The sequence below is a fragment of the Sphaerulina musiva genome (genome assembly GCF_000320565.1).
Source record: "Sphaerulina musiva SO2202 unplaced genomic scaffold SEPMUscaffold_7, whole genome shotgun sequence".
Classification (NCBI taxonomy): Eukaryota; Fungi; Ascomycota; class Dothideomycetes; order Mycosphaerellales; family Mycosphaerellaceae; genus Sphaerulina; species Sphaerulina musiva.
Window position 1 is genome coordinate 1,510,968 of NW_016017389.1, and position 16,105 is coordinate 1,527,072.

At 52.8% G+C, this 16,105-nt stretch overlaps 1 protein-coding gene across 1 annotated transcript; it reads left to right on the top strand.

Annotated features, from left to right (window-relative positions):
• The first annotated feature begins 329 nt into the window (after positions 1–329).
• On the top strand, positions 330–15,745 carry SEPMUDRAFT_89089 (peptide synthetase). Its single transcript, XM_016910493.1, has 2 exons — positions 330–2,074; positions 2,128–15,745. Exons 1-2 carry the CDS (start codon positions 758–760, stop codon positions 15,565–15,567), a joined length of 14,757 nt encoding a protein of 4,918 aa, XP_016759590.1. The 5' UTR covers positions 330–757; the 3' UTR covers positions 15,568–15,745.
• Positions 15,746–16,105: the final 360 nt, after the last annotated feature.

Consider the following 16,105-nt stretch of genomic DNA (forward strand, 5'->3'; position numbering starts at 1 on the left):
CGGAGCTGGTGGGAGCTGAATATCACGGCGCTACTGTATTCCCGCTGCTGGGTGGGCGTGCGTGGAGATGATTTGCCCACCCACCACCACCAGTCACCACACTGCAGGCTTTGACATGGCTCGCGCTCTCGACGCCCGGTACCACCACCACCTGAGTCCACTTACACTTCTTCCTACACACAGACACGGACGGCATTTTCTTTTAGCCTTCCCTTCGTACAGGGCAGAGCAGGTCAGGCTACTGCGCTGAGACCAGGCCAGGGCTGCGCAACCGCGCTACCACCCTACTTAGTTCGACTCCATCGCTTCTTCAAGCAATCGAGTATTGTAATACCCAACTACCCTACCCTCCCTAGGTCGTCGAGTCCTGCACTGCGCCATACCATCTCCATCGCCGCCGGCTCTAGAACTACCTCCCAACGGACACATCATACGAGGCCGCGGACGTAGTTCTGAATGGGATGAAGCGTGGACTGGGGCGACCATCTCGTGACATGTCTGCAACATGTTGATTTGTCCCTGATACCATACCATACCTCCCTCATCCGTGCCGATCTGTTCTCATTCTGCTTCTTACGGCACGGCAGGGCTAGGTAATCGACCGACTATTGCACCACAGTGGCAAGTCCGCGATTGCAGTCGTTCCTTCCCTTCGAGACACACACACACACCACACACATACACACTCACCCAAGTCACTGTGTTGTAGTGCCCTACCTATCGTACCTCAGGCACATACCCCGTTACCACTTCGACCATGGCCACGACGACACTCTCCATCAGCAATCCGGCGCCAAGGAAACTTCCCGGACCCCAGCTTCTTCACCAGCTCGTGAGCACGAGCGGGAAGGGTGGAGCGGTAGCCATCGAACATACATTCGATAATGGCACCCGCACATCGCTCACCTATCATGACTTGCACACTCGGGCCGACGCCCTGGCCCGTCGCATCACATTAGCCATTTCACGCTCCGCGACGACGACGACGACGACGACGACGACAACATCTGCGCGAACTGTGGTCCCCCTGATCATACCACAATGCCCAGAGCTGTACATATCGCAGCTAGCCATTCTGAAGGCAGGTGCTGCTTTCTGTCCCATTGTACTGGATGCTCCCGAGGAACGACTGCGATTTATCATCCAGGATGTCAATGCCAGCATCTTACTCACGACCGCCAGTCTGCGATCCCAGCTGCCCGCACTGGACGGTGTGGAGATATTGGCAGTGGACGATGGCAATACCGTCGATCAATCCATCGAACTGCCTTCTTCCATCAACCCCCAGCACGCAGCCTATCTCATGTACACAAGCGGTAGCACTGGCCAACCAAAGGGCGTGATCCTTTCTCACTCCGCTGCCTGCCAGGCGCTTTTGGCTCATGACAGGCATGTTCCCACCTTTGAGCGCTTCTTACAATTCGCGAGCCCGACCTTCGATGTTTCGGTCTTCGAAATCTTCTTTCCTTTCTTCAGAGCCAGCACATTGGTGAGCTGCGACAGGAGGCGGCTCTTGAACGACCTGCCAGGCACCATCAACGAGTTGGAAATTGATGCTTGCGAACTGACTCCGTCCGTCGCCAGTAGCCTGCTGCGCGGGCGATCGAGCGTGCCTGGCCTCAAAGTACTATTAACAATTGGGGAAATGCTGAAGCCTTCAGTGGTGGAAAGCTTTGGTGGCGACGACACAGAGCCCGCAGTTTTACATGGCATGTACGGGCCTACAGAGGCAACAATTCATTGTACTATGCAACCAAACTTTTCCAAAGACATGTCGAGCAATTGCATTGGTGTCCCTCTGGACACTGTTTCCGCATTCGTGATCAAGGCAGTAGAAGGCCCCATCTCGAGCCCAGAGATTTTAGCCATTGGAGAGGAAGGCGAACTCGCAGTTGGTGGTCATCAACTTGCAGATGGCTACCTCAACCGCGACGAGCAGACGAGAACAGCATTTGTGCAGCATGCGAAGTACGGCACCTTGTATCGGACTGGAGATCGTGCTCGAATGCTCTCGACTGGGACCTTGGAGTGTCTCGGCCGAATATCGAGCGGGCAAGTGAAGCTTCGTGGACAGGTACGACAAGGGTGTAGCAACCACATGCGAAGTTTTCTACTGACATCTCCTAGCGCATCGAACTTGGTGAGATAGAGCATGCCGCATCGCGCACTCCAGGCTGCAGAGATGTGGTCGCCGAAGTGATTGCGAATACACTGGTCGCGTTTTGCGTGAGCGAATCTTCTCAGACGACCAAAAACGAAGTCATTGGCGTGTGTCGCAAATGGCTGCCCGCATTCATGGTACCAGGCGATGTCGTACTCCTGGATGATTTTCCATATCTGGCGTCCGGTAAGTGCGACCGCAAGGCGTTGCGCGCACAGTACGAGCAGCAGCAAGTGCCTGCACCAAACGACGGGTCCACGCAAAGTGAAAGTGAGAGCATGCGACAAGTGCTGGACTGCCTCCAGACCACCCTAGGTGCACAATTGACACCCAAGTCATCACTAGCTGCAGCTGGCCTGGACTCAATCTCGTCCATCCGGCTTGCCTCGGAGCTGCGAAAACGAGGGCTGGCGCAGACCGATGCAGGCCGTGTGCTCGCGGCAGAAACTCCTGCTGACATTGTAGCCATCATCGATGGCCCTGGAAACGACTTACTCACTGCAGACTGGCAGCGGAGAGCCAAGGACGCCTACCATGAGTCGCTGCATCAGTCGCTTGCGCAAGCGTTTCCACCCGAGCTGCGAGATCAAGTAGAAGCCTCGTTTCCCTGCACTCCTGTTCAAATTGCGATGCTCACTGAGACCGCGAAGAGTCCGAGAGTGTACTGCAACTGGATCAAGTTGGCAGTTCCTCAATATGCCGACCGTGGGCATATCAAAGACAGCCTCTCGGAGTTAGCAGCGCGGCATCCTTTGCTACGAAGTGGTTTCATTCCGACGCTTGGATTGCAGCAAAGCTATGCAGTTGTGGTATGGAAGTCTTTGACAGAGCAACAAGTCGTAGATGTGACTGAGTTTAGCTTTCCTTTTGAGCTGAAGAGTGAGAGAGACTTCTGGCGACCTCTGAAGTTCCAAGTACGGCAAGCGGAAGCTGGTACCGAGCTACTCATCCAAATACATCATGCGCTTTACGATCAGTGGTCGATGGACATGCTCAGAGCAGATCTCGCGTCAATTCTGCGGGTCAATGATCGTGAGCGGCCAACATCATTCGAAGCGGTGGCCGATTTCTATATCCATCATGAGCAGTCGGACACACAAGCGCTAGCAGACTTCTGGCAAGATTATTTGAGAGATTTCGCGGCATCGCCAATGCCTCTGCTCAGAGGCGTAGATGTAGTCCCTAACCTATTGCGCACGCCCTGGCAAACGACATCACTGCAGAGCGCCGATGTCAAGAATCTGTCCAAATCGATTGGGTGTAGTGCACCCGCTGTCTTTCAAACCGCCATGGCGATCATTCTTGGCGCGTACACTGGTGTATCTGACGTTACTTTTGGCTCGGTCTTCTCTGGTCGTACCATTCCAGTCGATGGCATTGAAACCATATTCGGCCCTTGCCTGGCCACGCTACCCCTGCGGATTGACAGCAAGGCAGCGAAGACTTCCAGAGAGTTGTTAGGCGCTGTGACGGCCTACAATCGACGCATTCAAAACAATCTCCTTACTTCTCCTACAGCGGTTCGTAATGCCGCAGGTATTGCTCCTGGAACGAAGTTGTTCGACAGTCTGTTTGTCTGGCAGGAGTCCACGTTGACATCAGGCACCGGAGCTGAAGATGTAAAGGAAGTAGATTCGGCTGATGAACTAGAATTCGACTTTGTCTTGGAAATTGAGCCCTCGCCGACAGCCATACAGATGCGAGCGACCTACCAGGAACGACTCTTGGATGCTCAGCAGGTCGAACTTTTCATCAAGCAAATTGAAAATCTAGTGTCCATCATGTTACAAGATCCAGATCAGCCAGTCGACGACTTGGGCAACAAAATGAACCCGGAGCTGCTGTCAATCGCCAATCCTGAACCGAAGAGCTACGCCACTTCGTATGAGCTTACTGCAGAAATAGGGGAGAACGCATCTCGAGACCCCGATGCCACAGCTATTATGTTTGCTACGAAGCTTGACGAGAAATCCTTCGAAAGCACCTCGATCACGTATCAGGACCTAGACAAGCGCGCCAACCGAATGGCTCACGCATTGATTGCAGCCGGCCTGCGTCCAGATGATCTCGTCTGCATATGTATGGAGAAGTGCATCGACATGTATGTACTCATGCTTGCGACCTTCAAGGCTGGAGCTGGATACCTGCCTCTTATTCCAGATACCCCGGAAGCCAGGATCAAATCCGTTCTAAGTCAAGCGAACATCAGACTATGTGTTGGCGATGCGAGCTCTGCACCGGAGCTGCGTTCACTTACAGACGCAAAGGTTCTGGATTGCTCCACGCTGGAGCTTGCGAATGCCTCTGACCAATCGCCGCAAGTGGACCAAAACGGCGCCAGAATAGCGTACGCGGTCTTCACCAGTGGCAGTACTGGAGAGCCCAAGGGCGTCGCAGTCACCATGGACAATCTGAAAGGAAACTTAGCAGTCCTCGCAGAGCTATACAAGGTTGCACCGGGAGATCGTTTACTGCAAGCCTGTTCTCAGGCTTTCGACGTCAGTGTCTTCGAGATCTTCTTCACGTTCTACACCGGCATGTGTCTGTGCTCAGCGACCAAAGATGTCATCTTTCGTGACTTTGAGCAGAGCATACGTGCCTTTGGCGTCACGCATTTATCACTGACCCCGACCGTGGCGGCTCTAGCTAAGCCTGAGAACGTCCCTACTGTCAGATTCTTGGTTACAGCAGGTGAAGCGGTCACTGAGAAGGTGCACCGTACGTGGGCTGACCATGGCCTTCATCAAGGCTATGGTCCCTCTGAGACCACAAATATCTGCTCTGTACGGATGAACGTCCCAGCGCACAATGTGCTTGGGAACATTGGTCCACCATTCAAAAACACTTCGGCTTTCGTGCTAGCTCCTGAGTGTGACTTTCAGGTCTTGCCTGCTGGTGCCTATGGCGAATTTGCATTTGGAGGGGAGCAGGTGTTTCGAGGATATATCGGCAGAGACGATCTGAACTCGACCAAGATTATTGATCATCCAAGCTACGGCAGAGTTTATAGAAGTGGTGACATGGGCCGCATCCTACCAGATGGCACGCTTCTCATCGCTGGGAGGCTCGATGATCAAGTCAAGATCAGAGGCAACCGAGTCGAGCTGGGGGAGATCAACAATATCCTCTCGGACCATGCTGACGTCTCCGACTGTGCTACGATTGTCATCGGTGACAAGAGCTCTGACCAGATGCTTGTCACGTTCTGGGTGCCCAAGTCGAGCAAGACGGAGACGTCGTCACTGAGCTCTGTGGCGGATTCAGGCATTGAGCTTGTGTCTGACCTGTACGCCCGTCTGGACGATGCTCTTCCCGCATACATGATTCCCAGCATACTCGTGCCCATGAATGTCCTGCCAATGACGGTTCAAGGTAAGCTGGACAAGCGATCCCTACGAACGACATACGAGGGACTCGATACCGAATTACGCAATCGTCTTTCCCGGTCCCAAGAATTATCTGCCCAAGACGGCCCTGCTACCCCAACCGAGGAAACTATGGCTCAAGCGATCAGCAGTCTGCTCGAGATTCCGTTGGCCAATATTTCCAGGAATGCCTCGTTCTTTGCATTCGGACTAAACTCCTTGAATGCTATACAGCTCGCTCGATCCTTCGAAAGAGCTCTGGGAATTGATGTCAGTGTCAGTTCAATACTGCGGCACCCAACCATATCTCGCCTGGCCCGAACATTATCCACCACCGACAGTTCAAGGTCTGAGAATGATCACGACGATGCTAGTCAGGCTCTGGGTATTGACTTCGTCGAAAAGACAAAGGCAGAATTCTTGGCACAAGATCATGTGGTCGAGGCTGTACTTCCTTGCACTCCCTTGCAAGACGCTATGCTGTCGGCTAGCAGAAGCGGCAATGCTGGTGCATACTGCAACACTACCAGGATCCATTTCCGGGGTGACATGGAGAAGATGAGACAGTGCTGGCAGAGAGCGTCAGAAAGGCACGCGATTCTACGCACATCCTTCGTCCAGACGCCGCTTGCTGCTCATCCATTTGCTCAAGTAGTATCACAAAAGCCACTTCCTACATGGGTTTCCGTGGGACGACCCATGTCCAATGGGATAACGAATGGACATCATGAAAATGGGCACGCCAAGAGCAATGGGCATATGAACGGAGCCCAGAACGGTGACAGCAATGACGCGCCACGACTCCCTGGCGTTACTCCCGACAGGCCTGTCCAAGTCATGCAGAATGGCCAGGATATCTATCTCCAAATGCATCACGCGATCTACGATGGTATCTCGGTGTCAAACCTGTTCTCCGAGTTGCAACAGCTGTACGAGGGGGAACAGCTGCCTCAGCCCGTGCCATTTGAGCCTTTCCTTGCAGAGGTAATGCAGCAAAACAATCAGAAAGCCGTCGATTTCTGGAAGCAACGCCTACACTCCTTCACTCCCCATCCTGTCCCAACCGCCGAAAACGTGACAGATACCAAGGAAGGATCCTGGGCGATGTCGATGGCAATCTCGCCTAGTGATATCGCAGCCTTCAGTGAAAGGTACTCATGCACCAGCCTTAGTATCTTCCAGGCAGCTTGGGCGAAGACTATTGCCTGCGCTCAGGACATCACGGATCTCTGCTTTGGCAACGTTGTCAGTGGTCGCTCAGTACCGGCTCGTGACGTGGACCGACTGATAGCGCCGTGTTTCAACACCATACCCGTCCGCGTCCAGTCTTCGAGCATGCGAACCAACATCGAACTCATTCAGGATCTTCAGAAAACCAATGTAGAGTGTATGTCTTACCAGTTGACGGCGCTGCGTCGCATTCAGGCATTGAGCCAGGACCCATCGAGGCATCTCTTTGACTCACTTCTGCTTGTACAACCACCACAAGATGAGGATGGTCTATGGGATGTCGAAGAAGAGGATGATATGAGCATGGGAGTACCGATAGTTATCGAAGTCGTGCCGCACCATCATGACTACGAGCTGCTGACGCATTTCATGCCGGAGCGTATCAACAAGTCGACGGCTATTATGCTAGCAAAAGCGTTTGAATCTAGCTTGCAAACATGCCTCCGCTACCCGTCTGGTAGTGTTTCTCAGCTTGGCTTGGTCAACCAGTCCGAGCTTGCCGGGCTTCTCGCGCCAACGCCAGATTCGAGTACAAAAGAGGGTGCTGGTGCAGATTCAGATGCCATGTGGTCCTCAGATGAGAACATGGTCCGGGAAGTCTTCGCCACTCTTGCCGGCATCGACGCCTCGCAGATCAGCAAGGAGACTTCACTCTATAGGATCGGATTGGACAGCCTCAATGCAGTGCAAGTAGCTTCGCAGCTTCGGAAGCGGAACTTGAATGTCGACGCTGCCGATATCATGCACTACCAGAGTCCGGCTGCATTGGCTGCATTCATCTCGTCGAAACAACATACCAAGCAGGAAGCACAAGCTGCTGGCATTGATCTCATTACGTTCGAAGAACAACATAAGCACTCCGCAGCAGAAAAGCTTGGTATCGACGTGACCCATATTGAGGCTGTACGACCTTGTACTTCCGCGCAGAGCGGCATGCTCTCTCAATTTATTCAATCCGATGGAGGCTACTACTTTAGCAGAAGTATCTATAAAGTGCCCGACGATATCCATTTGACGCACATTCAGACAGCTTGGGCTGCAGTGCAAAAGAAACATCAGGTGCTGAGGATGGGGTTCTTCGAGCTTGAAAATGCTGCTAACCCTTTTGCAATGCTGGTATACGGTCCAGATTCTATTCCCGGACAAGTCGTATCAGAGGACCACGAGACTGCGTTGGACGATCTTCACAAGAAATTGTCAGCCTCAGTCCTATCTGAGCTCCACCTGCCGACGTGGCGGGTTGTCCTCCAGCAGAATGGAACAGCCCGACACATGGTCGTTTCCCTGCATCATGCTCTTTATGATGCCGATGCACTCCACATACTCCTGTTAGACTTCGCAAAAGCCCTTCGCAATACCGACATTGGGCAGTCCCCAAGCATCGATACCGTTCTCAAGTTGCAGCTTGATGGAATGGCACAGCAGAACGTCAATAGTGAGCAATTCTGGAGAGAGTCTCTACAACCAGCGCATCTCATCAAATTTCCGAACTTGACTCCCACGATCATTCGGAAAAGCCAAGCCACTTCCACAGAGTTGCGTTCGCAAACTCACCTGTCAACACTAGATGAATACTGCAGGGAAAACGGCGTGACGATCCAAGCACTTGCACAAGGAACCTGGGCTCAGCTGCTGGCAGCATATCTCGGAGAACCGGCGGTGACGTTCGGTACTGTCTTCTCTGGGCTGTCTTCATCTTCTGCACAGGGCGTGGCGTTCCCCAGCATTTCTACCGTGCCGGTGTATTGCAACACGAAGAAATCAGGATTGGATGTCGCGAAAGACATGGTGACTTACAATTCGTCCGCACAAAGACATCGGTTTACGCCGCTGGTTGACATACAGCGCTTCGCTGGCACGCCCGGACAACCACTGTTTGATACCATATTTGTGTATCAGAAGAACGCCAGAAGTGACGATGACTCCTTCGACTGGGAAGTCGTCAGCGACAGCCTGGGCGTCGACTACTCGGTGTCCTTGGAGTTGCAGGCTGATGGTTCTGGTGGAATGAGTCTTCGCCTGACCTACGACGTGGCAATGGTTCCTGTCGATCATGCGATACTTATGCTCAGACAATTCGACATGCTTTTGCTGTCTATGATTGATCATCAGAGCAAGGACGCTACGCACACTGAACTTATGTCGATCGTGCCGCCCAAGGAGCCAGTGCTGCCCAGCAAGGTGACTCTGCTGCACCAGTTCTTGGAGCAGGGTGCATTAGACCACCCAGAGAAACCTGCATTCGAATTCGTATTCAGCCTCGAGGGAGGTGCAGAGAGCAGAAAGGTATGGTCTTACCAGGAGCTCAACGAACGCGGCAATCAAGTGGCCAATCTTATTCACCAGCACGGAGTCCAGCCAGGTGGCGTCGTAGCCCTCTGTATGAGCAAGTCGCCGGAGGCCACGTTTGCGTTCATTGGAATATTGAAGGCTGGGTGTGCCTTCCTGGCAATGGATCCTGACCTGCCTCTGGCACGGCGGAAATTTATTGTAGAGGATTCGAAATCCCAGCTACTGTTTGTCAATGCCGGTGGTATTGACCCTGAGATGAAGGATACTGTGCGTCATGTCGAGCTGACAGAGGACTTGTTGATCAACTTCCCTTCGTCTGCACCACAAATCGAAAGCGTGGATCCGAGCGCTACAAGCTACTGCCTGTACACAAGTGGCACGACTGGGACACCTAAAGGGTGCGAATTGACGCACGAGAATGCCGTGCAGGCGATGTTGGCCTTTCAACGACTGTTTGCTGAACACTGGAGTGAGAACTCTCGTTGGTTGCAATTTGCTAGTTACTGGTTCGACGTATCGGTTCTGGAGCATTTCTGGAGCTGGAGTGTTGGAATCACGATGGTGGGAGCACCACGTGATGTCGTCCTCGGAGATCTATCAGGTTTTATCACTGCGGCCAACATTACACATATCGATTTGACCCCATCCCTTGCCAGACTGTTGAAGCCAGAGGAAGTTCCAAGTTTGCACAATCACGTCTTCATCACTGGCGGAGAAGCTCTCAAGCAGGAAATCATCGATGCCTGGGGACCACTTAACACCATCTACAACGGCTATGGACCAACAGAAGCTACTATTGGTGTCACTATGAATCCTCACATTGGCCGGGATGCCAAACCTTCCAACATTGGACCACCTTTTGACAACGTTGGAGCCTTCGTAATGGCCCCTGAATCAGAGACCCCCGTTCTGCGTGGTGCAGTTGGTGAACTTTGTGTCTCTGGTAAACTTGTGGGTAAGGGCTACCTCAACCGACCTGAGTTGACGGAAAAGGCATTCCCATATCTGGAACGCTTTGGCGAACGCGTCTACAGAACGGGCGACCTTGTTAGATTGCTTGCGGACGGCTCAATCTCCTTCATCGGGCGCAACGACTCTCAAGCAAAGCTACGCGGCCAGCGACTGGAGATTGACGAGATCGACGCCGTCATCAAGGCTTCACACAAAGGAATTTCAGATGTTGCGTCTCTGGTCACGAAGTCTTCAGAAGGAGATAGAGAAATGCTTGTCTCATTTGTTGTCGATAACGAGGCCCGTGATCGCGAGCTACATACTGCACAGTCCAAGCAGAGCGTCGAAGTTGTGGCTGCCGCAGATCAAGCATGTCGCGATCGCTTACCGGGCTATATGGTGCCAACACACATTGTTCCGCTCTCGCGTTTGCCATTGACTGTCAACAACAAGGTCGATGCCAAACGTCTGGTCGCTCTGTTCACTTCTCTGACCACGCAAGGCCTGCAGCAACTCAAGGGCGGGTCGGCGACTAAACGACCTCTACGCGGCAAAGAGCGCAAGGTCGGCAAAGTTGTCAGCAAACTGTTATCCATTGAGCTCGATGATATAAGTGCGACTTCAAACGTGTTCTCTCTCGGACTCTCGTCGGTATCAGCAATCACACTGGCGACGTCGCTCAAGCGAAGCGGGTTTGAGACTGCCAGTGTTAGGACGATCATGACCAATCCCACTTTGGATCGGCTCGCACAAGCCCTCTCGGGCACCAGTGAAGACGGCAAAAACGAGCGAAGTGCGATCATGCAATCACAGTTGACAATCTCGGCATTTGCACAACGATATCGAGGTCTTGCAGCCCAGACACTATCCGTCAATGTGTCCAACATCGAGTCCATCGCCCCGTGTACTCCTTTGCAAGAAGGCCTCCTGGCAGATTCGATCAAAGATTCCGAGAGACCATATTTCAATGTCTTCCGTTATCAGCTTCGTGGCACAAATCACGATCGAGTGGGAGAAGCGATCCTCGAACTATATCGACAGCTTCCAATACTCAGGACTTCGTTCGTCCGAACGGAAGAGGGCTTTGCACAAGTTGTCTTGCGCAATACTGATTGGACTGTTCAATCGGAAGATGTTGATGATGATGCCGGCATTGAGTCGAAGCTAGCTGGGCTCAGATCAGAGTGGCAAGGCCGCGCAAAGAATGAAGTCACCAGACCGTTCGAAGCGATCTTGGTTCACTCTCCCACGAAGAGCATCATGGTTCTCCAGTCGCATCATGCTCTATACGACGGCATTTCCTGGGATCTGATGATGAGTAAGCTGGGTGAGCTATGTGCCTCCAGTTCAGCGTCGATCGACTGTGGGCCAAGTTTCATGGAAGCACTACCGTACGGACCCCTTTGCTACAGGAAAGACGCGGAGCAGTTTTGGCAGAGACAGATGAAGGGTTTCCACTACAGCCCATTGCCCCTGGTGCCAGATGAGCCATCGCGCGAGACTTTGACAGTGTCGAAACTTCTAAGATGTTCGCACGGTGTAGAATCACTCAGGAAGAAGTTGGGAGTTTCTCACCAAGCAGTTTTCCAGGCAGCTTTCACTGTCGCATTGCATCAATATGCGCCACAAACGCAAACCTATGGTGTTGTGGTCTCCGGAAGGTCCATTGCTTTCGACGACGCCGATGCCATCATTGGTCCCATGTTCAATACTGTACCCTACACAATCAATATGGAGCCCACAGGTGACTGGAAACGACATCTACAGCGTTGCCATGAGGCTAATGTTGAGCTTATCCCATATCAACATACGTCGCTGCGAGCAATCCGTAAGAACTGTCGCCGTAATCCCACGGATCCATTGTTCGATGTCTTGTTCGTGTTCCAGAGTCCCGACGAGAGGCTGGGACCACACCACGACGACGAATTCTTCGAATTGATGCCTTCAGTTATACCAGCTGAGTATCCACTAGCCATTGAGGTGGAGCTCGGCTCCTCTGGCGCAGCTCAAGTCACCGCGGCAGCACAACCTGGCCGAGCCACAGAACAGTCATTGACCGAGTTTCTGGACGCCTTTGACGAAGCCTTGCAATGCATGATAGAAAGCGCAGAAGGCAAGATATCTGATAGTTTTACGATCTCTCGGAGCAGCAGTACCACAACACCACAGCAACTTCATGATGTATCTGCTGAGGTAAATGGCATCTCTGACTTCAAGTGGACTACTGAAGCGGAAGAGCTGAGAAAGATCATCGCCGAGGTTGCTGGCAGTGATCCGAGTGCAGTCACGGAGCATGTCGCCATATTCACACTTGGCCTGGACAGTATCGATGCCGTCAAGCTAGCAGCACGAATGAAGAAGGCTGGAATGTCAATACCTGTCAGTAAGATCTTGACAGCCCAGACAATACCGCGAATGCTGGATGCAGTTGAATCTAGTACAGCGCAGAGCGAGACGCCCGAGTCCGCGAACAAGTTCTCGGTTCTCGCACGACAACTTCAGCATCTGTCCAGTCTGGTCGACCCTCGGATAGCGAAAGACGTCGAGCGTATCATACCAGCCGCACCAGGGCAAGAAGCTCTCATCGCAGAGATGATCCGCTCTGAGTTCCACGAATACTTCAACTCTGTTGTTCTACGCCTGCGGGCAGGCGTGGACATTGCCCGACTCAAGAATGCTTGGCAAGATGTTGTGCACGCTTCACCGATTCTCCGTACAGCATTCGTGGAGGTATCAGATCCCGAGGTAGAGGCGACGTTCGCACAGATTATTTTCAAGGAAGGTCCACTGGAGTTTGATGAAGTACAGGCGACCAGCCTCGATGGCCTCACTGACTACCTCGATTCTGTCAAGGCCGACGTCCGCCAGTCGTTCTCAGTGAAGTCGCCAATGCGTCTGGCGATTGCAACAGTCGAGAATGCGCATTACCTCGTGCTATCGCTCTCCCATGCGCAGTACGATGGACACAGCATTGGCTTGCTGCATTCTGACATCGCTGCCGCGTATGCTGGCAGGCTTGAGAGGCGCCCACCTTACGAGGAGGTGATCAATGAGGCCTTGAGTGCAACCGATCAGAGCGCACTCACCTTCTGGCGCGAAACGCTGGCTGGAGCCAAGGTATCGCGCTTCAGGACTCTCGAGGGTGGCTCGGACGTGAAGACGTACCGCACTGAGCGTACAGCCGCTCTCTCAGGAAAGGACGCTAAAGCATTCTGCCAAAAGCTAGGCGTGTCTCTGCAAGCACTAGCACAAGCGTCGTGGGCACTCGTTCTCGCACACCATCTGCAAGCCCTCGACGTCCTCTTTGGCGTGGTTCTCGCTTGTCGTGACAGCGAGGAGGCCGAGCAGACCCTGTTCCCAACCATGAACACCGTGCCCGTGAGAGTATCGTTGCATGGATCTGTATCTGGGATGCTCCATGACGTGCAGGACAATATCAATCACATGCGACAGCATCAGAAAACCCCTCTGCGCAACATACAAGCCGCATGTGCGGACTTGCTGCGGTCGAGCAAGGACAAGTCCAGACAGGGGCTATTCGACACTCTTTTCATCTACCAAAACCGAGGGGATGCTATCGAAGACCAAGGCGAGCCGCTATACGAGTCTGTTGCTGCCGATGCAAACGTCGAATATCCTGTTGCCGTAGAAGTGGAAGCCGTTGAAGATGAGCTGGTTATTCGTGCAGCATGCAAGTCTTTTGCTCTTGACGAGCCCGGAGCAGAACTACTACTGGAGCGTTTCGATGGGGTGCTCAGCTTCTTGACTGCAGACCTCGATCGGGATGCTATCGATCTCTCTAACGATGATGTGGTCATATGTGGCTTGCCTGCTTTCGTGCTCCAATCCAACCCTCTGTCAAGACAAACCACTCGAGAACAATATGGCGACGAGGACTCCGACCTAGACTCGATAGACGACTCTGCGGTTGTGGATGCGATACGCTCTGCGCTTGCACAGGTATCAAGAACGCCAATCGACGAGATCGAACCGCATGCCACAATCGAGTCGATGGGCATCGATTCCATTTCAGCGATCAAGGTGGCGTCGCTTCTGCGCAAAGACTCCATCAAGCTCTCTGTCAGCGATCTCCTAAAGGCACAGACACCGAGACGCATGGCACAGCTTGTTGGCGATGTCGCGCAGCCGGCAGGCGAGAGCGGCGTCTCCGGCAAAGATATCATCGCAACGGCGATCAAGGATGTCGATCTCTCTATTCTACAACGAGAGTATTCCATCCCCGCCGATCACATCGAGGTGGTACTCCCTGCTACTGCTGGTCAGATGTATATGGTCTCACTGTGGCACAAGACGAGAGGAGAGTTGTTCTACCCGACATTCACTTACGACCTCCGAACCGACAAGTCGATGGATGCTATTCGCCAGGCCTGGCAACAGCTTGTCGCAGGCACCGCTATGCTCCGGACTCGACTATGTGCCAGTGGCCATGCTACGATTCCGCTGCTTCAAGTTGTGATGAAAGAGTCTGGCCAGCCCTTCTATGCCGAAGACGAGAGGTCCATTGCTCCCACTCAGCCATTTGCACGCCTCCACGTCGGCAAGGCTCGCGACGGTTACACAGTGAAGCTCGCGATCCACCACGCTCTCTATGATGCTGTCTCCCTTCCTCTCTTGATGGAGGATTTCCGGTCTTTATTACAAGGCGAATCACTACCCAAGCCGAGCATCGCGTTCGAAGACTACATTACTCTCGTTGCTCGTGAGCCTGCTGTGAAGACACGGCAACAATTCTGGAGTGGATATTTGCAGAATGTAGAGCATGCGGCGCTGGGCCAGCCTCGGGGCGATGCTGCGCGGAAGGTACAGATATTCAAGCCGTCTGCCTTGTCAGAGTCGTGCGATGAGCTGGAGCGCAAAGCTCGAAAATCAGGTATCTCCACGCAGGCTCTCCTGTTCGCTGTATACGCCAAAGTGTACGCCAAACACGCACAAGGAAGCAAAGAAGCTGCACAGGACGTGGTACTCGGGATTTACATTGCGAACCGGTCGCACCTGCCGGATCTCGACCATCTCTCGGCGCCCACGCTCAACCTGGTGCCACTCCTGGTGCGAGCACCTACGAGGACGAGTATCATGGACAGCGCCAAGTCCATCAGCAAGGACTTGCGCAGCATCACGACGGCAGAAAACTCATCTGCCAGTCTGCGCGAGATCTGCGAGTGGACGGGAGTCACCGTCGACACGTTTGTCAACTTTCTCAAACTCCCAGATTCCGATGATGGTCCGGATGAAGGGACGGGTGGCAGTGAAATCACGATGGCGGAAAGCAACGACGAGTGGATGCAGGAAGTCCACCGGGTGCATGAGCCGGAGAAGGCACAACAACAGCAACAACAACAAGAGGTGCAGTTCCACGTACCCCACGAGTTGGCAGGATTTGAGGTACATGAGGCGTATCAGCACGCAGTGGATGTGGAGCTGGCAATCACCAAGGATGGGAAACTCAGCATGGGAATGTTTTGTGTAGAGGAAATGATGGGACTGGATGAGGCTGATGTGATGGTGCAAGAGGTTGTCGCAGAGTTGCATGATTTTGTTCATGGATGATGTAATGTGAGACGGCTGTTTGTGTTTTTTTTTCTTCGGGTTCTTTTTGAGCATATGGATAGAATACATGGGAATGGGTTATAGAAATGGGGGGGAAATGAGAATCGAATAGAATAGATGGGAAGCTTGATGATACCTTATCATATCTTGTAGTGAATGAAATATAAAAGAAGAAGAAAAAGAAGGCGAAAGTGACTAAGACGTCTGTAGGTTGATACTCTCACCCTCTTCTCCATCTTTTCTCTCTCTTTTCCACTGTATACCTTATACCTTATACATCAAACATACGAGTGAGTTGAGTGTAGTATAGGTATAGGTATAGCTGTGGGGTATATTATAGTATAGTATAGTATACCTCCCACACTCCGTACAGGTAGTACATCTAAATGAAATCCCCCTATCCCTGAAGCCGATCAGACCATGCACGAATCGTAACAGATTTGCCGCGTGGCGATCACATGTGTGGCGCCCGTTGGGATTTGATCGGAGGTTGGAGGGAAATTTCAACGTGTGTCCTGTGCGGGTTTCTCGTGGGTTT

Excerpts from the sequence above, each read along its gene's own strand:
- SEPMUDRAFT_89089 (XM_016910493.1), top strand. The coding sequence starts at position 758 with ATGGCCACGACGACACTCTCCATCAGCAATCCGGCGCCAAGGAAACTT. Across the intron at positions 2,075-2,127 it reads AAGTGAAGCTTCGTGGACAG|CGCATCGAACTTGGTGAGAT; the intron begins GTACGACAAGGG and ends GACATCTCCTAG.